Here is a 19,902-nt window from a genome sequence, read left to right on the forward strand (position 1 = left end):
TTTGTTTCTCCTTCATATTCTGCCGGAATCAGAATCAATATCACGGTATACGTTGTGGAATTTGTTAACTTTGTGGCAGCAGTGCAAAGCATTACATGATAGAGAGAAAAAGAAAACTGAATTAAAAAGAAAAAAATGATATAATATATAATTATAATGCATATAAAATTATACTATATACACATACACACATATATATATATTAAAAATAGTTAAATGAGTAGTATGAAAATAAAGATACATAGTGAGATGGCATTCATGGGTTCAATTTGCATTCAGAAATCAGATGGCAGAGGGGGATGAAGCTTTTCCTGAATCAGTAAGCATGTGTCTTCAGGCTCCTGTACCTCCTTCCTGATAGAAGCAATGAGAAGAGGGCATGTCCTGGGTGATGGGGGTCCTTAATGATGGATGCCCCCTTTTTGAGGCATTGGTCCTTGAAGATGTCCTGGATAATACAAAGGCTAGTGTCCATGATGGAGATGACCAAGTTTACAACTCTCCGCAGCTTATTTTGAGTAATTCTAACATTTCTTTTACACAGAAGGTGGAGAATCTACAAAACATTAATTTCAAGGAAAACATTACCTGGTATTTAGAAAAGAATGGATTAACAAGGGACAGCAGTCACAAATGTTAAATGGCAAAGTGTGGCTGACTAAGTTTGGAAAAGGCAAATGAAGGTCCAAGTTACCATCATTGGTAAAATAGGTCAGGAACCAGATTAAGTGGCCACAAACTAAAAGGAAAGGAGGGGCAATGTTTTCATAGAGAACTATAATGATTATGAAGGAGGATACAAATTCAGGAGGAAATTGGGAAGCATACATGAAGAGAGCTCATTTTCACGTTTTGTGGGGAAGTTGAGCGTGGGATGAAATGGACAGTTTATTATAGAAGCCAACACAAACATGATGCTGATTCCATGCCATTAGACTCTGTGTTCCATCTATCACCCAATTGCAGCAGTGGCCTACATACAAAATTAGCAAACCAAATCTCATCCCATCACAACCCATTTTGCAGTGACAAGAAATGCGAATGGTCACTGGAGAGTCAAAAATGCCATTTCTTATCCCAGGACTACCTGAAACCCAAATTATACCCTTCACGCCTTGCTACCCTGTGCATTTTATTCCATACAGCATTAAAATACGTAACTCAATACTTTTTGCACGCAAAAGTGTCAACTTACTGCCTCAGGTTTCCCTCAGCTTGATCACTCCAGTCTCTGACAAAGTTGTTTTAGCAGCTGCACTCATTGGGAATGAGAGCCCAGTCTTTATAACAAATTGGATAAGCTTCATTACCACTACATGCATTTTCATGGAAAGCTAACAACTGTTTCAATCAGGAGGCCCTGCTGCACAGGGTGGTGGAAGGATGAGGGGACTGGTGACTGTACATTCATTTTAGGGTTAGGCTTTCCTTTCTTGTCAGACAGCATCCAAAATGGAATTAATATATTTCATCAGAACTGGAAAAAGTTAGAAAGCAGGTATGTTTTAAGTAGTAGAAGAGGAGCAGAGGGAACAGGGGAAATTTCATTCAGGGTGTAGAAACTCTGAGCTAAACACCAAGTTAAACCATAGCCAATGAGGACAGGATCGCAGTAAGATTAACCGTTTACTGTTCACTCTTCCACATTAACGTATTGTGAAAACTGTTGATAAAACAATACAAAATATATACAGAAAAACACAAAATGCTGGCAGAACTCAGCAGGCAAGACAGCATCTATGGGAGGAGGTAGTGACGACGTTTCAGGCCGAAACCCCACTCGTGATTAAGGGTTTCGGGCTGAAACGTTGTCACTACCTCCCCTCATAGATGCTGTCTGGCCTGCTGAGTTCTGCCAGCATTTTGTGTTTTTATTTATTTCCAGCATCTGCAGATTCACTCGTGTTGCCAAAATATATACAGTATCTGTTTCCTTCTTGGCATCACATTTACATCATAAATACTTGTAAAAGTAAAACTACAACAAACTATATTACATTAAAGTCTCATTAAAGTACAACATACAGTCAGAATCTACCTACACCATCAACAACTTTAAATACACTTCAACACAAACTTTCCAGCAACACTTTCAATAGCACAAGAAAAAAAAACTTTATCAACTGTCATTTCTTTTAACAGAATCAGCGTTAAAATTTTTACTTCAACGTATCAACTGTCATATGAACTTACGGCGTTGCTTCATTGCTTCTATGACGTTTCTTAGTGCGTAGAAATGGAATTTTTCTCACACTGATCCTGCATACACAAGCCCCCGCCTTCCCGTTTCTCCAAACCTGGTATTTACCCACAAGACAGGGCAAAACCGGGAGTGACGTCATTACATGCCACGATACATCACAGATAATGAACAACTGTTCAACAACTACAATGTAGTTATCAACCTTAACTGTAACTAGAAAATAATTACAAACAAATTATTAAAGCGAAAATGCAATAAAGCTAAATAAATGCCTTAAGGGCAACACAGCAGGTATGTTTTAAGTAGAAGAGGAGCAGAAGGAACAGGGGAAATATCTGTGATGGATGGAGAACAGGATGAAATAGCTGATGCAGGTTTGTTGCAGCTGAATGAGGATGGTGAAGACTAACTGAACACAGACCATCCATACGAGAACGAGGCAGAGAGTGGAAGAACAGATTCTGAAAAGTTGAACTAAAAAAGTGCTGAGAAAGCCAAGCTGGTCAGGCAGCTGAGGCAGATTGGAAAGCTTGGTTATCGGAAACTTGAATTCAGTATTAACAAAACCCCTTGCCAAAAGATGAGCTACCGATCCTCAAGATTCCAATGCATATCATTAGAACAGTGTAAAATGGTCAAGACAGTGTCTAGATTGGGATGAAGAATTTAAACAGTCTCCATTTAATTATCCACTTGATGACTAAAACTCTCATTTTCCATCCCCTCTCAGTCTGCAAATCAAACAAGTGTGCAGATGCTAGAAAACTGAAGCAAACACAGAACATGATAGATACACGGGAGTCAAGCACCATTTGTTGGAAGTGATCTTTTTAGGTTTGTGATCTTTCATCAGGACCGGGAAAGAGAAAAACTAATTGGCTTTCCAGGGGGGAGGTGGGTAGAAGGGATGGCTAGAACAGAAGGAATTATCTCTGAGAGCAGGACCTAAGGGTTTCATGAGAGCAGTTAGATTAAAGATTAGCTTTATTTGTCACATACACATCTAAACACAGCGAAATGCATCATTTACATCAATAAACAACAAAGATGTGCTGGGGGCTGCCTACAAGATTTGCCATGCTTCCAATGCCAAAATAACATGCCCACAACTTATTAACACTAACCCGTACATCTTTGTAATGTAGGAGGAAATGATGTACCTGGAGAGATCCAACAGGTTTACAGAGAGAACATACAAACTCCTTACAGACAGCAGCAGAGCTGGACCCCATTTAATGTTTGTTGGCACTGACTGCTACCATGTTATTCCAATTAGAACAGAATTAATGGGAAGCACATTCTGCTTCTTTGTCTGACAGGTTGCAAAGTGAGGCTATTGCACATGTCAGCAGGCTGGACCATACTAAAAGGAAAATAGTTGTGTCTGCTGGGTATATGTTTACCACAAGTCGATGTGCTTGTTACAGCAGATGCAGGCAACGTAAAACTTACAGCAGAGTCCCTTGGGCTAACTGGTCTATGAGAATGGTTCTGTCCTACTGAAGCATCTCACTCAACTTCACAGTTCAAAGTAAATTTTATTATCAAAGTACATATACGTCACGGTATACAACCCTGAGATTCATTTTCTTGCGGGCATACCCAACAAATCTATATGGAATAATAACCATAACAGAATCAAAGAGAGACCAGCCGACTAGAGCATTCAAACAGGGTGCAGAAGACAACAAACTAAGCAAATGCAAATACAAATAAATAGCAGTAGATTATGAGACCATGAGATGAATAGCCCGGGACAGTGATAACATTTCAAGTGGAGTGAAGTTATCTCTTTTGTTCAAGGGCCTGATGGCTGAGGGATGGTAACTGTTCCTGAACCTGGTAGCTCTGGCAACTGATGGAAGCAGCGAGAAGAGAGCATGACCTGGGTGGTGGGGATCTCTGATGGATGCCTCTTTCCTGCAACAACACTTCATGTAGATGTGCTCAGTGGTTGGGAGGGCTTTATACGTGAGGGTCTGGGCTGAATCCACTACTTCTTGACCTTATGTAGAATCTTGAACACAATTTTAGTCAGCTCTTCTGTCTTTTCCAATACGTTATATTACACACCCTATATGGTCATCTGTACTGAAAAAGAATCATTAAATTATTTCCAAATGTGCGCATCACCAAACAAAGAAAATCCTTTCATGATATTTAAACCAAAGAACAGTCTGGCTCACTCTGTGATACACTTCATGTAAATTCATCCAGTCACAAGTAAGGCCCAATGAGACACAGTCAGTGTACATGGGTGCAATAATGATGTCACTACATACTTGCTAACATTTTGAAAGATAAAATAAAGGATATGCAGCAAACAAATGAATAACAGGAACTTATGCAGAACAGGGCAGAGACAGGATTTCTAATTACCTTAACCCCATGGTTTTAAGCAAATTGTTGTGTAGAAACTGCCCCTGGCATCAGGGCAACATTTTTTCAATCTTACTCACATTCCTCTTAATAAGTACCTCGATGTTGCTGCTTGCTATCGACAAACTGATGAAATCTCAAGTGACTGTTGAGCAATGTGGATTAGACGGGCAAGGCCAGCAGAGAAATACTTTCAAGTCCATTTTTATCTTCAGTCAGCTTCTATCATCAGCCAATTCCTCTTCTGATGCAGCCATTGTGCTATTGAAAGTCTATCAATGCTTTGCATCTTACACTTAGGAGACCTCTGAATTTGTACACATGCACCTCTCGTTGTCTGTGCCTGGGTATGGTGGCTAGAGGGTGAAGTGTACTGGTATGACGAGCCAAGGAAGCACAAGGATTCACTTGCTGGTAAATGCAGACTTCTGACAGAGCGCTTCGACGTGAACTCTCTCAGGATGCACAGGTCATACGTACTTCATGAAAACATGGCAGTCACCATGAGGAAACTGTCCTCATCACTCAAAATGACTTGCAATTTGAGGGGTTGCAAACCCTTCTTGCTCAGAAAACAAAGTTATTTGGGAAGAATCTTTATTTGCATATAGGCTTAGCTATTCCATTGCAATTCTGTTTGCAATGAAGGAAAATCCCAGTGTCCAAAACAGTGTTCAAAGAAATCAAAATAGAGCCTACAGACATATTCTGCCAGAATAACCTCTGTGACCCTACATCAAACAGCAAGTAGGAAGACATCGTAGAAATCTGGAAAGATCATTTACTGAGAAGCTAAGAGGCATTGTGACTTTAATCTCCTCTGTGGAGAGCAGTCTAGTCATGATGGGGTGTCTGAGGTTCTTCCCGTTGAACGCCAGTCAGCACAGAGATGCATCTTAGAAAACGCAAAACTACATGCATTGTCAGAGGTGCAAGTGGAATGGTGTCCCTAAAGGCATGCTGATGGGAATGTTTGTATCTCCTCTCCCAATCATCCTGATCCCCAAAATGGCCAGATATACTATAATGATGTTTCCTTTAAAAGAACACTGCTTGCAGCGTCACCACTGAGGTATCCACAAAATTAGTATTGCAAAATACAAGTGCCTGGAGAGACACAGCAACTTGATGGGCCAAATGGACTTGTGCATGTTGATGATTCAGTTTACAAGCACACTACATGACAGAGTCCTAAGATCCAAATCTGCACCCAAGATAAACTGACTTCAAACTATCCTGGAGATTGCCAAGAATAGAGCTGGCCGAGGGAGATCATGGGAAAATCATTTCAGCTAACTTCTTGGACTGTCATCTGGCTTCTCAGTACTCATCTCAATTTCCAGCTTCAGCCCCAATAACTTATGAAGTCTCAAGCTCTAATTTCTGAATTCTTGCTCCATCCTGGATTTGTGTCGCTCCATAATTAGCAGCTCTGTTTTTAGTTACTCAAGTCCCGCTCTCTGAAACTCTCCTTAAACATCTTTTGCCTTCCTTAAAACATTAAAAATCTACCAGTTGCCTTAACATCTCTTGAAGATGTTCATGAAGTGCCATGTGTATTTCTCTATCCTGGAGGTGCTATAGAAAGTTATCGGCATTCCACATTTATTTCAATTTGTTAATTGATCCTGTTACTTACCCTCAATGGAGAGCAAGAGAAGGAAAATAAACAGCAGAATCCCAGATCAGGTTACGTGGGGTGATTGATAAGTTCGCGGCCTAACGTAGAAGGAGATGAGTTATACAGCTCTCATTACATGCATGTGCAGTTCAACTCTTTGAGTGATTATGCAGAAAGTTTGAAGTTAATAGTTCATCTCCTTCTACCTTAGGTCACGAACTTATCAATCACCCCGATGAGTTATTAACTTCAACCTTTCTGCATAGTCAAAGAGTTGAACTGCGTATGCATGTAACGAGAGCTGTATAACTCATCTCCTTCTACCTTGGGCCACAAACTTACCAATCACCCCTGCTGTGGACACTTTCTGGAGGTCCAAGATCCGTATGCTCCATGACCGCTGGACTAAGTGTGTAAACTATATTGAAAAATAAATGTGCTAGGTTTTCTAAAATTGACTCCTTCTACCTTAGGCCACAAACTTATACCCCTCGTATACTGCACAGTTCTTGTGGTGTCCAAACGAGAGTCATACGTTGGTTAAGAGCCATTGTTAAAAGGGAAACAGATCATACATGGTCCCTGGGTCAAAGTATGAGATCAGTGGGTCACGATCATCTTCTATTACCAGCTAGATGTACCTTCGGTATTGGGGATTTAAAAAAAATAATTTCACCAATTTCAATTGTGAGACAAAGTCTCAAGTGAAGATAAAGCATGTTTTGTAACAGAGAAGGAAAAGAAATGTCAGATTGTCAACACAACCGAGATGATAACCTTACCTCCTGTCAGCTGATAATGCAGTAACGTGAGTGACTGTGGCCGTGCAGTGATTTGCAGTCTCGTGCGCACCACCCTCCCGGCTGAAGTACGTGTCAAAACACGAGGTGCTGAAATGGACACACAGAACAGGTTACTTAAATACAGGCCTACAGTTACACTGGGATTTAGTGTAATAAGGTAGCGAGAGATTTCCAAACCCTTTATCAAACTTAGTGAAAGAACGGTGAAAAGTCAAAAAGGCCTGAAGCATTTCTTCAACATTTCAACTGAACTTGCCATGCTCCAAGAAAATTCCACTTCTTAAAGTTTATATTAAAAATGTTATTTTTAGAGTTTTATCACAAATGAGAAATTTGCAGATGCTGCAAATCCAAGCAACACACACAAAATGCTGGAGGAACTCAGCAGGCAAAGAGGCATCTATGGAGAAGAGTTCAGTTGATGTTTTGGGCCAGAAGCTTTTTAAGAGTTATGATTTCTTTTAGAGCTGTAGGACAGGTGAAATTTACAGGAAGGCAGATTGGATACAAACTGTAGCGACACCAATTTCCTTGCCTGGAGGTTTGCTAGTGCTTCTCAGAAGGGTTTAAATTAGCATGGCAGAAAATAAGGAACAGAGCAGTATGTCACCAAGTGGAGGGAATGAGAAGGTAGGGGTTAGATCAGATAGGTCTGAACAGAAAGGCAGAGCCATGTTAATTAACACAGTGGGTTGATGAGTTAACATGTCTAAGTGTCTTTATTTCATTTTAGAAAGTATTAGAGGTAAAGCAGATAAACTTGTGGTCTGGTTTAGTACATGGAACTACAATGTTGTAGCCATTACAGAGACTTGGTTGAGAAAAGGGCAGGGATGGCAGCTCAATGGTCCAGGATACAGATGTGAAAGAGCAGGATGTAAAGGACATGGGGAAATTTGACTTCTCACCAGGGAAAACATTACAGTGGCAATTAGAGAGGGCATTCTGGAGGAGTCATGCAGTGAGGCAATATGGATACTTTACTTCAGTATTCACTATGGAAAAGGATCTTGGTGATTGTAGTGGTGACTTGCAGCAGACTGAAAAGCTTGAGCATGTAGTTATTAAGAAAGAGGATGTGCTGGAGCTTTTGGAAAGCATCAAGTTGGATAAGTCGCCGGGACCGGATGAGATGTACCCCAGGCTACTGTGGGAGGTGAGGGAGGAGATTGCTGAGCCTCTGGTGATGATCTGTGCATCATCAATGGGGATGGGAGAGGTTCTGGAGAATTGGAGGGTTGCGGATGTTGTTCCCTTATTCAGGAAAGGGAATAGAGATAGCCTTGGAAATTATAGACCAGTGAGTCTTACTTCAGTGGTTGGTTAGCCAATGGAGAAAATCCTGAGAGGCAGGATTTATTAACATTTAGAGAGGTATAATACGATTAGGAATAGTCAGCATGGCTTTGTCAAAGGCAGGTCGTGCTTTACGAGCCTGATTGAATTTTTTGAGGATATGGCTAAATACATTGATGAAGGAAGAGCAGTAGATGTAGTGTATATGGATTTCAGCAAGGCATTTGATAACGTACCCCATACAAGGCTTATTGAGAAGGTAAGGAGGCATGGGATTCAAGGGGACATTGCTTTGTGGATCCAGAACTGACTTTGTAGACGGGTCATATTCTGCATGGAGTTTGATGACCAGTGGTGTGCCTCAGGGATCTGTTCTGGGACCCTTACTCTTCGTGATTTTTATAAATGACCTGGATGAGGAAGTGGAGGGATGGGTTATTAAGTTTGCTGATGACATAAAGGTTGGAAGTGTTATGGATAGTGTGGAGAGCTGTCAGAGGTCACAGTGGGACATTGATAGGATGCAGAACTGGGCTGAGAAGAAACCCAGATAAGTGTGAAGTGGTTTATTGTGGTAGGTCAAATATGATGGCAGAATATAGTATTAATGGTAAGACTCTTGGCACTGTGGACGATCAGAGGGATCTTGGGGTCCGAGTCTGTAGGACGCTCAAAGCAGCTGCGCAAGTTGACTCTGTGGTTAAAAAGGCGTACGGTGTATTGACCTTCATCAATCATGGAATTGAATTTAGGAGCCGAGAAGTAATGTTGCAGCTATATAGGAACCTGGTCAGACCCCACTTGGAGTACTGTGCTCAGTTCTGGTTACCTCACTACAGGAAGGATGTGGAAGCCATAGAAAGGGTGCAGAGGAGATTTACAAGGATGGTGCCTGGATTGGGGAGCATGCCTTATGAGAACAGGTTGAGTGAACTCAGCCTTTTCTCCTTGGAGCGACGGAGGATGAGAAGTGACCTGATAGATGTGTATAAGATGATGAGAGGCATTGATTGTGTGGATAGTCAGAGGGTTTTTCCCCAGGGCTGAAATGGTTGCTACAAGAGGACACAGGTTTAAGGTGCTGGGGAGTAGGTACAGAGGAGATGTCAGGGGTAAGTTTTTTTTAAATATAAACACAGAGAGTGGTGAGTGCGCGGAATGAGCTGCCGGCAATGGTGCTGGAGGCGGATATGATAGGGTCTTTTAAGAGACTTTTGGATAGGTACATGGAGCTTTAAAAAAATAAAGGGCTATGGGTAAGCCTAGTAATTTCTAAGGCAGGACATGTTTGGTACAACTTTGTGGGTCAAAGGGCCTGTACTGTGCCGTAGGTTTTCTATGGATAGAGCTCAGGAAAGGTGCAACCTTAATAACTATAGAGCTCCTGATACCTAGCAGGAAAGAGGAACACATCTTTGCTCTAATAACATGAAGGAAACATCTACAAGTAACAGGGTAGCTTCAGTGAGTGCCTTTAACGCCCTCAATACTGACTGGGATTCATTTAGTTCCAGGACGCTTAAATAGGGCAGAATTTATTCAAGGTATCCAAGAAGGTTTCTTGACACACTATGCAGATAATCCCACCAGGGAAGAGGCCATATTAAATAATTAAACTTCATAAGTTTTCAGACTGTTATGGATAAGGATAAGCCTGGACCTTGGGGAGAAGGTACTAAATTGGGGATAAGCTAGTTATAACAATATTATTAGACAGGAGCTGGCACAAATAGATTGGAAGCAGTTGCTTTTGGCAAGTCACATTGATACTTAGAGATCATTCAGGACCAGTTGGAGGAAGGAGGGCCAAGGACGGCACAATTCTGTACTTTAAATAACAAGAGAAGTTACTAATTTAAAGCTAGCAGGAGAGAACTTGAACAGAGATTCAGAGGGCTAAAAGGTACCATGAAATATCCTTAGCAAATAGAACTAAAGAAAAACCGAAGGCATTTTATAATTATATTGATAACAAGAAGATTACCAGAACCACCCAAAGACAAGGGAAGGAATTTAATCCTGAAACCAAAGGAAGTGGGGGAGGTACTGAATGAGCACTTGTATTGAAATTCACTAAGGAGAAGGACTTGGAGCATTGAGATATTAGAGAAGGGTATGATATCAAGGTAGTGGTGTTGGGAGTCTTGAAGAACAGGGCATGATAGTATATATATCCCAGCTTACAGAGAAAGGCCGGTGGTTGCTTAGGCTCTGACTAAGATTTATAAACCATAGGCAAGTTCCCAGTGGACTGGAGAATAGCTAGCGATGTTCCTTTATTTATGAAGGCCAATAAAGACATACCAGAAAATCATAAGCCAGTGAGCCTTACATCAGTGGGAGCATGTTCTTCAGGATTGGATCTACTTGCATACTGGCAGTCAGCATGGCTTTCTGTAAGGGAGATCCTGTCTTGATTGATTTTTAAAAATTTTTTGTGCTCAGCATAACAGAACTTTCAATTTCCAGATACATTTACATTTCTTCCCCTCACAGATATCAGCTATCAGAACAATATAGATGTCACCACAACATCCTATACAAAAGCCTTTATTAGTACAGCAGACATGTTTGATTGATTTTTTTTTAAAGGAAAGGTTAAATATGATCAGTGGGGATTGAACAGTAATGTTATATACTTGGACTTAAGTAAGGCTTTCAAAAAGGTTCTTCAGGATATGCTGATCCAAAAGAGTAAGGCACATGGAATCCAATAAGTCTTGATGATAGGATTCAAATCGGCTTGGCCATAGAAGACAGAGTAATGGAGGATGGGTGTTATTCTGACTGGAAGTTTGTGACCAGTGGCATTCTCCAAAGATCCACACTGGGACCTCTATTGGCTGTGATGATTTGGATGAAAATGTAAATGGACGGGTAAGGCTGCAGATGATTCAAAAAATTGTTGGCGAATCGGGCAGTGAGGACAGTTGTCAAAAGATTCAGCCGGACACAGGCCAGTTGGAAGTGTTGGCTAGATGGAGTTCTATCTGAAAAGTTGTGAGATATTCACCCTGCGAAGTCAAATGCAAGATTTATATAAATACATGGGGCCCTTAAGAGCACTGATGTACAGAGGGATCTTGGGATACTACTCCAAAGCTCCCTGAAAGTGGCAACACAAGTAGATTATAGTGGTAAAGGTGGTGTATGGTATACTTGTCTTCATCAGTCAGGGCAATGAATACAAAGGTTGCCAAGACATATTGTAACTATGTACAGCTCTGGTTGCTGATTACAGGAAGGATGTGGGGGCTTTGGAGAAGATGGACAAAAAAGAAAGAAAGAAAGAAAGGAAGATTCGCCAGGATGTTTCATGGATTAGAAAGTATTAGGTATAAGGAGAGGTTGGACAAACTTAGATTGCTTTCTCTGGAGAGGCTAAGAGACTAGAAAAATTTATAAAGTATGAAAGGTTAAATGAGGTAGACAGAATCTTTTCCCCAGGGTAGAGTTGTCAAATACTAGAGAGTATACTTCAAGGCAAGGAGAAAAGGGGGATTAAAGATTTATGAGGCAACTTTTTAAAGAAAGGGATGACAGTATATGGTTGGAACGTGGTGTCAGGTGAGTGGTGGAAACAGGTGGGGGTGGAGGGATAGAAGCCACATGCAGGCAGATGCAAATAGTTTGAATTGTCATCATGGTCAATGTAAGCATTAACTGGCTGAGGGGTCTATTTCTGTGCTGTATTGTTCCAGGTTCTACACTAAAATCTCTTTTCACGCAGTTTCACACATGATCAAAAGAATACAGGAAAAGTCGCTTGGCCCAGGCTCTCTAGAAACATGAGACATTACATGCCCACCAAATCTGCAAAGACCATAACTGTTGCACAGATCTGAAAGGAGAATGATCAAGCGCAGTGTGTGCAGTCTTGATCAACTGTTCTAGTATTTCTTCCCCTGCCCCTTAATTCTTAGAGACCCTGCTCAAAACTGTGCAACCATTCCACTCTAGAGCATCTCAACAGGAGCAATTCCAAACCTGGGCAAAGGAGATTAACTCTCATCATGGAATAAGAGCTGTTAGTTAAATAAATCTGGAAAACATATTCTCACAGGAATAAAGTCATGAACTTCCAGCACTCACCAAACTCATCACAAATAGACTTGTTATTTCCCAGCGTCGGGTGTTCAAATGTTTCTCGACAATAAAGAATCTTGGTATTCTGATTCATCAAAAGGATGCCTCCGAGGGCCAGCAACTGTGCTTCATCGACACACCTGGCTGAAGCTTTCTGAATTCTCTTTCGAATGGCCCGATAACGGCAATACTGGGGGTAGCTCAGTATTTTAACTTGTGGTAGATCATCTTTATACCCTTAAAGACAAATGGGTGGCTTAGTATCATATACTCAGCAGTCCCAATTCATTTTGTGTTATAAATCCCAAATTCAGCCCGATTAGATACAGTCAATAAATGCTCAGCTCTTTTTGGAATATCTAAATCAGCAGATTCTTGTATCATTCAAACAAAAGTGGAAATGTCTCCCACATGAACCTTACATGATACTCAAATGCACTGGTAGAATTGGCAATTAAACTGTTTGGTTTAAAGAAACAAAAAGTTATTTTATAAGCAAAATAGACAACTTAAACATTATCTCATTGATATTGTGGGAGCTTGCTGTGTACAAATTGGTTGTTATATTTACAACAGTATTTTTCAAAAGAGCTTCATTGGCTAAAAAAACACCTCATGAAGGGATATATTCAAGCAAAAAGTCAAACAAAATAGCTCCAATAACTTGCTGAAAAGTGAAGAGTTAATAAGTTGAAATGAGAGTCATAAAATGCTGTGAACATTCAGTGGCCAGACAGCATCTGTGGAGAAGGAAGTAAGTTAAAGTCTCAGATCAGTGATCCTGTTCTGATTACTGATCGATTGAAACAGTAACACCAAAAGGTGCAATGGTCCACCCTCAATCTGTGATGCTAATAAATCTTATGAAGGATTGAAGTCATTGGTACAAGTTGATTCTAATATTGAAGTGCTGGGTGGGGGGTGGGGGGAGGAAGAGAAATGCTAGATTCACCAATCCTGACAGCTATCAGTATGCTTGGCTGGAAGGTGTTAGTTCATAACAAAGGCAAAATTATGCTCTATCTCAGCTCTCATCAACCCCAAATAACTTTCCAACACTCACACAAGCAAAATTTTAACCACATTCTGAAGAGAGCAAATTAAAATAATAACTTGGAAAAAAACAAAAAGAGAGGACCATGGAATGGATTTAAATGAATAAAGTTACTGCTATTGTGATAAAGTTACTTCAGAAACCTGTGCAACTTTAATTTTTGTTAAACCAGTATAAAGATATAACTGATAACAGCAGGAGCGGAAACAAAGCAACATGATTACATGTATTAAAGCCAATAAAAGGACAGCTGTAATATTAAAATGAACAAGAGATGGTGCTAGCAGGTGTGGATTATCTCAAGACATAGGTGTGATATTGTGAAGGGTGCATTTCAAAGAACAAAAGGGAGGGAAAAGCTGAAGCAATAAGGGCAAGTATTAATAACAAGGTCTGTAAGTGATGCCTGTCATATTTTTGACTGCTGGCTCAAGATGTACAGATAATATGTTGTTTGAGCACGCAAAAGGCTCCAGGAGTTATGATGTGATTATCACAAGAATTTTACTATCCCCAGAGGTAAATTATTGATTCAAGAGAAAGCAATTTCATGAAATGAGTCACTGCTTAAAGGGGAATGCTGCACTACATTCATTGTCAGTTGGCTATGTTCCAAAATTGTACCAGTTAAAATTGTATTAAGTGTATTTACTGCACAGATTATTGGATTTACTAATAAAAGAATGAAAGTCAAAATGGTGTTGAAATACTGGAATCTGAAATTGCATTGGAAACAAATCACACAGCCAATCAGGAGCAAATTGGTATGTTTTTCTAAGTGTGCTATCTAGTCTAATTCTGCTTGTGTGCTCAATCACCTGATTAATGATTGTATAGTTTTACACTGAGAAGTAGCCCATTCAGCACATCTCTATCCTGCTAAAGAAATACATCTGCACTTACTCAAAATTCCTTGCCCATTTAAACTTTTCTTTTATGCTTAGCTCTTCCAGCAATATAGCTGCTTCAGAATCTTGGTCAACTGTAGGATCTGGTAAAGAATGCCAAGATCAAATACCTGTGTTTAAAAGCACACACACACATGCACGCCATTTCTCTTTAATATATTCATGGAGTTATTTACTTCTCTTTGAAAAGCTAGACAATATTGTAACTCTTTCAATCATCATTTTAATTATCTGTATAACCAATGTATATTCACTCCACTCCTTTGAATCAAACTGGAAAAAACAGGACATAAAAAATTGCACAGTTCCTCTCTTCTGCTCCATACAGTTTGGCTACCACTGACAAAGAATTAAACTCAAAAGAAAATTATTCTGGATAAAAGGTCATTTTTCTTCAGTGAAATTAATTGTGGAGAAGAAGTGTTATTACCACTCTATACATGCTTATTCATCTGACAAGATTTTTCACAGAAAAATTAAAGATGACCCAGAACTGTGTGTCCTTGGCATACAGAAGTGTAATTGAGATGCTTTGTAAATGAAACCCAAAGCGTGCCTTGATTTAATTCTTTCAGAACCAGTCAAAATTACTATACACAAGGACATGACTACATTCAAGAATTTGAAAAGGGTAAACCTGCTGAAAACAAACATGACATCCATAGATCACAACAGCCTATTTGTCTTCAATTTCCCCCAAAGTGCATGCCTGGTGGCCACAGCAGCAGCCCACTCTACCCTAGAAAGGCCATTATTAGACTGATGGACAACTGGGGAGGGTGAAGATATGCAAGGGTATCACAATCAGATACATGACTGCAAATGGACTTGGGATGGAAATCAGAGTTGGTGGACAGAGAGGATGAGTGCATTGGAGAGGTAAGTAGATGAGGTGACCCATATTGGAATGGTTGTAAAAGACATCAATTTGTTTTGCAGGAGAACGTGGTCAGTGCCAACCAGTGAGCTAGAAGGATATGGTGATTGGGTTGTGGAGGTCTAGAGTAAAAGCTAGGAGTTGATCTTACTTTGCTGGTTACAGTTCAGTACTATACTGTGACCTACCCAGGAACTAGCGATAATGGGCCGTCCCAGGCAGCATTTTTAAATTTCGTTGACAATGTTCCAAACTGAGAGTTGCAGGGAGAGTACCATAACCTGACCTGCATCCAACAGGGAAGCAGAATTCCTCGAGGATTGCCAGTGTCACAACAAGTTGGAAAATGGTAATCATTGTGCTTCATTTCTAGTTATGTATATTTTTAGTAATTCAACTGCATGATCTAATTTCTACATTCTTAGCCCAAATCTAGAGATCTAAGGCACATGCTAACTACAGAAAATTTCTGGGGCCAGCAGCTTCACACAGGAATTTGGCTAAAGTTCCAGCAGCTACGTCCAGGAAAGTCAATCACCAATGTTCCAGTCCTGCTGTAGATCATTCTTGCCTTCATTGATGAGACCAAAAATCAATCTGCTGACTTCTTTCCTCCGGTGACTGAGAGTGCACTCGAGTATGCTTGGACGCATGAGCTTGAGTTGTATAGTTAGCAAGATTTGACCAACTGAGATGAGCATTTTGAAAGAGTAAGAAAAGCCATGGTAAGGAGTAACACAGAATTCTTTGTCATTTATCCAGCTTTTGCAACACAACAATAGAATAAGTTAGAGGATCCAAAGAGAGGTTTCTCTCTGTGACGAACTGAAGTGATTCACAAGATGGCTACCTTTACCTTAAACTGATCCTGAATAAACCAAGTGCCAGCACTCCCTTTAAATTTAATTGACTCCCTAGAAAATGTATATTATGCAGCATCTAAAATGTAATTAATAGTGTGCTGGGGGTATTAATAAATGTAACATCTAATAGTTGAACAATTAGACCAGTCCAGCACCAACATCCCCAGTATGATGGATTATCAGTTTCATGTACTTCCATTAAATATCAGAGTGCAGAGAATCTTGTGTGTAGTCAAAGCATGCTGTATTAAAGGAGGAAGTCTTGTTCATTACCTCAATCTGATCCCATAAGCATTAGTTACATACCAGTATCCACCAGATGATCAAGGAATTTGAGACATTTTACAGTCAAAGTTTCAAGAGAAAAACAGAATCAATGATGTATGGTTTTCACATATAGCCTGGACAGCAGGTTACAGGCACATCTCATAAAAAATAGAGCTATACCCAGCATTTCAATTGCTTTTCCTACCAAGCAAACTAAGCCTATGCTCCTTAGAGTTTAAAAAGAACGTGAGGTGTACTCACCAAGACATACAAACTTCTTTTGGATATTGACAGAATAGATGCAGGGATGAAGTTTCCCTTGACAGACGTAGCAAAAGCCAAGGGTTACAATCTTAAAGTAAGGAATTTAAGATTGAGACAAGAAGAAATTTCTATACAGAGAGCACCAGTTCTACGGAATTCTGAACCCAGTAGGCGCTGAGGCTCAAGTGAGCACATTCAAGATAAAAAAAATTGAAATATTTTTAGATATTAAGGTAATCAAGGGATATGGAGTGAACTCAGGAAAAGTGAGATAATTGAATGGTGCACAAGAAGCCAAGCTGCCCAAATCTGTTCCTATTTCTTAAGTTCTTGTACATTGGTGCATGCATAAGTGCTTGGTCAACACATCTTGAGAAAGGGTATTTCATCCTGAAAGCAAGTGTTAAAAACCACATTAACTCAAAGACAGAACTGATCAGTGCAGCTTTCTTAAGACCACTACCAAAAATTGGTAATTCACACTGCAGTGTCTCCAATGTTTCACTGGAAAGTAATCACAGATAAAATCAAAGTGCTAAGTTTCAGAAAAGTGCATGCAATCTAACAGGAAGGTAATTCTTTGTACCTAATACAATATTCCATATAAAGGACTGGAACCACCATATTACAACTTGCGCCTGACACAAAATTCCCCAAGAAAGAATGAAGAACTGGTTACATAACGTTGAGCTGTCCCACAGTCTTTCCCATTTGCTGGGTAAGCAAGGTTCAGGGACAGTTAAATCCAGGGTCCACACATATTAGTTCTATGATTCAATATTCCTGAATGTTTCTTTGTTTAATGACAAGACTGACCAGGTCTCCCTTTAAAACTTGCTGCTGGTATCTATGCTTTGCCCATGTTAACCAAATGTGCAAGAAATGCTGCAACATTTTTTTTTTAAAGTACTTTATTACTCCAAGGATTGTCAAAGTGTCAATTACAAGCCCCTTGATCAAGTAATGGAGCCCTGCATCAAATTCCAAGTCATGTCCATAGGATTCAGTAAACTATTATGGAAATATACAATGCTTGATAAGCGTTACCAACCAATCTTCTGGACAGAAGACTTCACTTAACTTCAAAAGATCTCACTTTTGACTTTGCTGTTACGCAACTTGTATAATCTAAGACGACGAAGGTTGGTTATCTGTAATGATTTTTTTCAATTACTTCTGAACACTGCATTCCAAATAAATTAGTAGTGAGTAAGACTCAGCATATTGATGTGAAAGGCAGTCTGTAATTGGGCATATGTGCCCGACTGGCTGAGTCAGAGATAAGTTCAATGAAGACATCCACTCATGAGGATAAACATTCCTGCATTATTTGTCACATTTTGACCAACAGCCTTATTAGGCAAAAACCCAGCATCGCTACCCTAATGCTATAGAAACTGTCTGGCCAAAATAGATGAACTTTAACCTATTTTTGGAAATCTGCAATGGAAGATTCACAGGATTGAGAAAGGGAAGGAGGGCATTCTCATATGGCTAGTTAATCGTTGACTCAGCTAGTTTATATTCAGCTCACATACTATCCAGAACACTCCTTACCTGAATGTTCACATTCATTTCCCACATTTGAGGTGAGGTGGCAGTCTGATGGTGGGCTGGCGTGCAGTTCAGAATCCTCATTGTCTTCACTGCTGTCCAAGTTCATAGTGTCAGGTTTGGATTCCTGTGCATTTGTAGCCCATTGTGAAGTCTTGGTACAGACCCATTTCGCCAGATCTTGCAGCCGGATAATTACCTTTTTGGAAACTGCAATTACCTCATCCTAACACAAAAAGAAATGGTAAAACACACTCAACCTTTACTAAGCTTCAACTGGATATTTATTAACAAGTAAACTCCTTGTCAGGACTTCACACGCTTGACATTAAACAAACGATTTTTGAAGTGTGGGGTATTGTTTGACTGAACATTGTACACTAAATCTTGTAAGCAGTAAAATGAACTGCCAGATGCAAAGCTGGACAGAAATCTACAGAATAAAGCCTTAAAAAAGCACCTATTTTGAAGGATGACATCTTCAAAAACGAAGGGCCTATTCAATACTCTTCTGGAGTACTGTCTTTACTGGGTGGTGTGTTCCCAGGCTCCTGATTCAGATGTAACAATGGCACCAAATAGAAACCAATTTTAGAAACTGGATATGCATTGTAGTCTTTCAATCAGTGCTTCTCTGAAAAGGTCTGCTATTATAAACTTTGGCTGCTCTCAAAGCATCACCAATAATGACAGCATGAAGCACAGGCAATTGTTATTTGGTAAAATCATAATCTCGGCCGAGTCAGCCAATCTCATCATCAACCCACACTGATGTAGAACAGAGAAAATAATCCTGATCAGATTTTGTTTTGATCGTTATCCTGTGACTCCTGTCACAAAACAATAATAGCCAATGTCAATATAAATTCATTATTTCCTTGCAACAAGATACCCTCATTACATTCAATATTCAGGTTTGCTCATAAAATATATGTTTTATTAAAGCAGGAAAAATTTGTGATCACAGGTCAAGAAATAAAGATACAAAAAATATTCTAACAGATCAAGACTTCTTTTCCACTACACATGCTGAATGAGGAGCCTTACATACTGACAAATTCCAATAGCTGCATTGTGATACGAAGGGAACATTAAAATTGGAATTGAGAAGACAAGAATCACTTAACTGGTCGCCAGCTTTGAAGATTTAATAGTTTCAATCTTATAGGAAGAATTGTTAAAAATGCCTTTTCCAGTATTTCATGGAATTTGGATGATAATCTCATCTTAATGTTGTTCTCTATAACAAAACCTCATTCCATTTTCTATGTGTCACTTTTTTTTTGCACTTTGGGATACTGCAGTTCATTTCATTACCAATCTCACTTCATTCTTTCCCACCTTCTCTTTTCAAATTCCTAACATTTTTGTTCAAACAGACTCCCCGCTTTACATCAGTCTAATTGTCAAATGCATGTGCTGTGTTTTCACTGTGTTCTTCCATCAAACTCTACCAAAGGACTAAGCAAGAATCACTAGAATGCTAGATTCACAAGCTTAAATGCTAACTAAACATTGACAAAGCAAACTTTGGAATTGGCAATATGCCTGGACTCTTTTGATTTTGTGTTTTATATTCTGTTTTTGTCCTTTTTTTAACAACTCATTTTGGGTTTTTTTTATTCGCGGGGGGGTTGATGATTTTCTTTGAATTGGTTCCTTTGTTTTGTGGTTGGCTGTGGGGAAGACGAATTTCAGGGTTGTGTACTGCATACGTACATTGATAA

The 19,902-nt window shown here is 39.7% G+C and overlaps 1 protein-coding gene across 6 annotated transcripts in view; it reads right to left on the reverse strand.

The window, feature by feature from the left end:
• Positions 1-19,902, reverse strand: part of LOC140739454 (AT-rich interactive domain-containing protein 5B-like) — a 165,310-nt gene that overhangs the window by 96,287 nt on the left and 49,121 nt on the right. For all 6 annotated transcript variants that reach the window (XR_012101645.1, XR_012101643.1, XR_012101644.1 and 3 more), the window contains exons 3-5: positions 18,179-18,401; positions 12,395-12,625; positions 6,986-7,093 (exon numbers count right to left, since the gene is read on the reverse strand). Coding sequence is in view for 3 of the 6 variants with exons in the window: in XM_073067765.1 (XP_072923866.1) it covers positions 6,986-7,093; positions 12,395-12,625; positions 18,179-18,401 (562 nt within the window). In the remaining 3 variants the exon portion in view is untranslated. The remainder of the gene's footprint in view (positions 1-6,985; positions 7,094-12,394; positions 12,626-18,178; positions 18,402-19,902) is intronic.

Source organism: Hemitrygon akajei, chromosome 15 (assembly GCF_048418815.1).
Source record: "Hemitrygon akajei chromosome 15, sHemAka1.3, whole genome shotgun sequence".
Taxonomy (NCBI): domain Eukaryota; kingdom Metazoa; phylum Chordata; class Chondrichthyes; order Myliobatiformes; family Dasyatidae; genus Hemitrygon; species Hemitrygon akajei.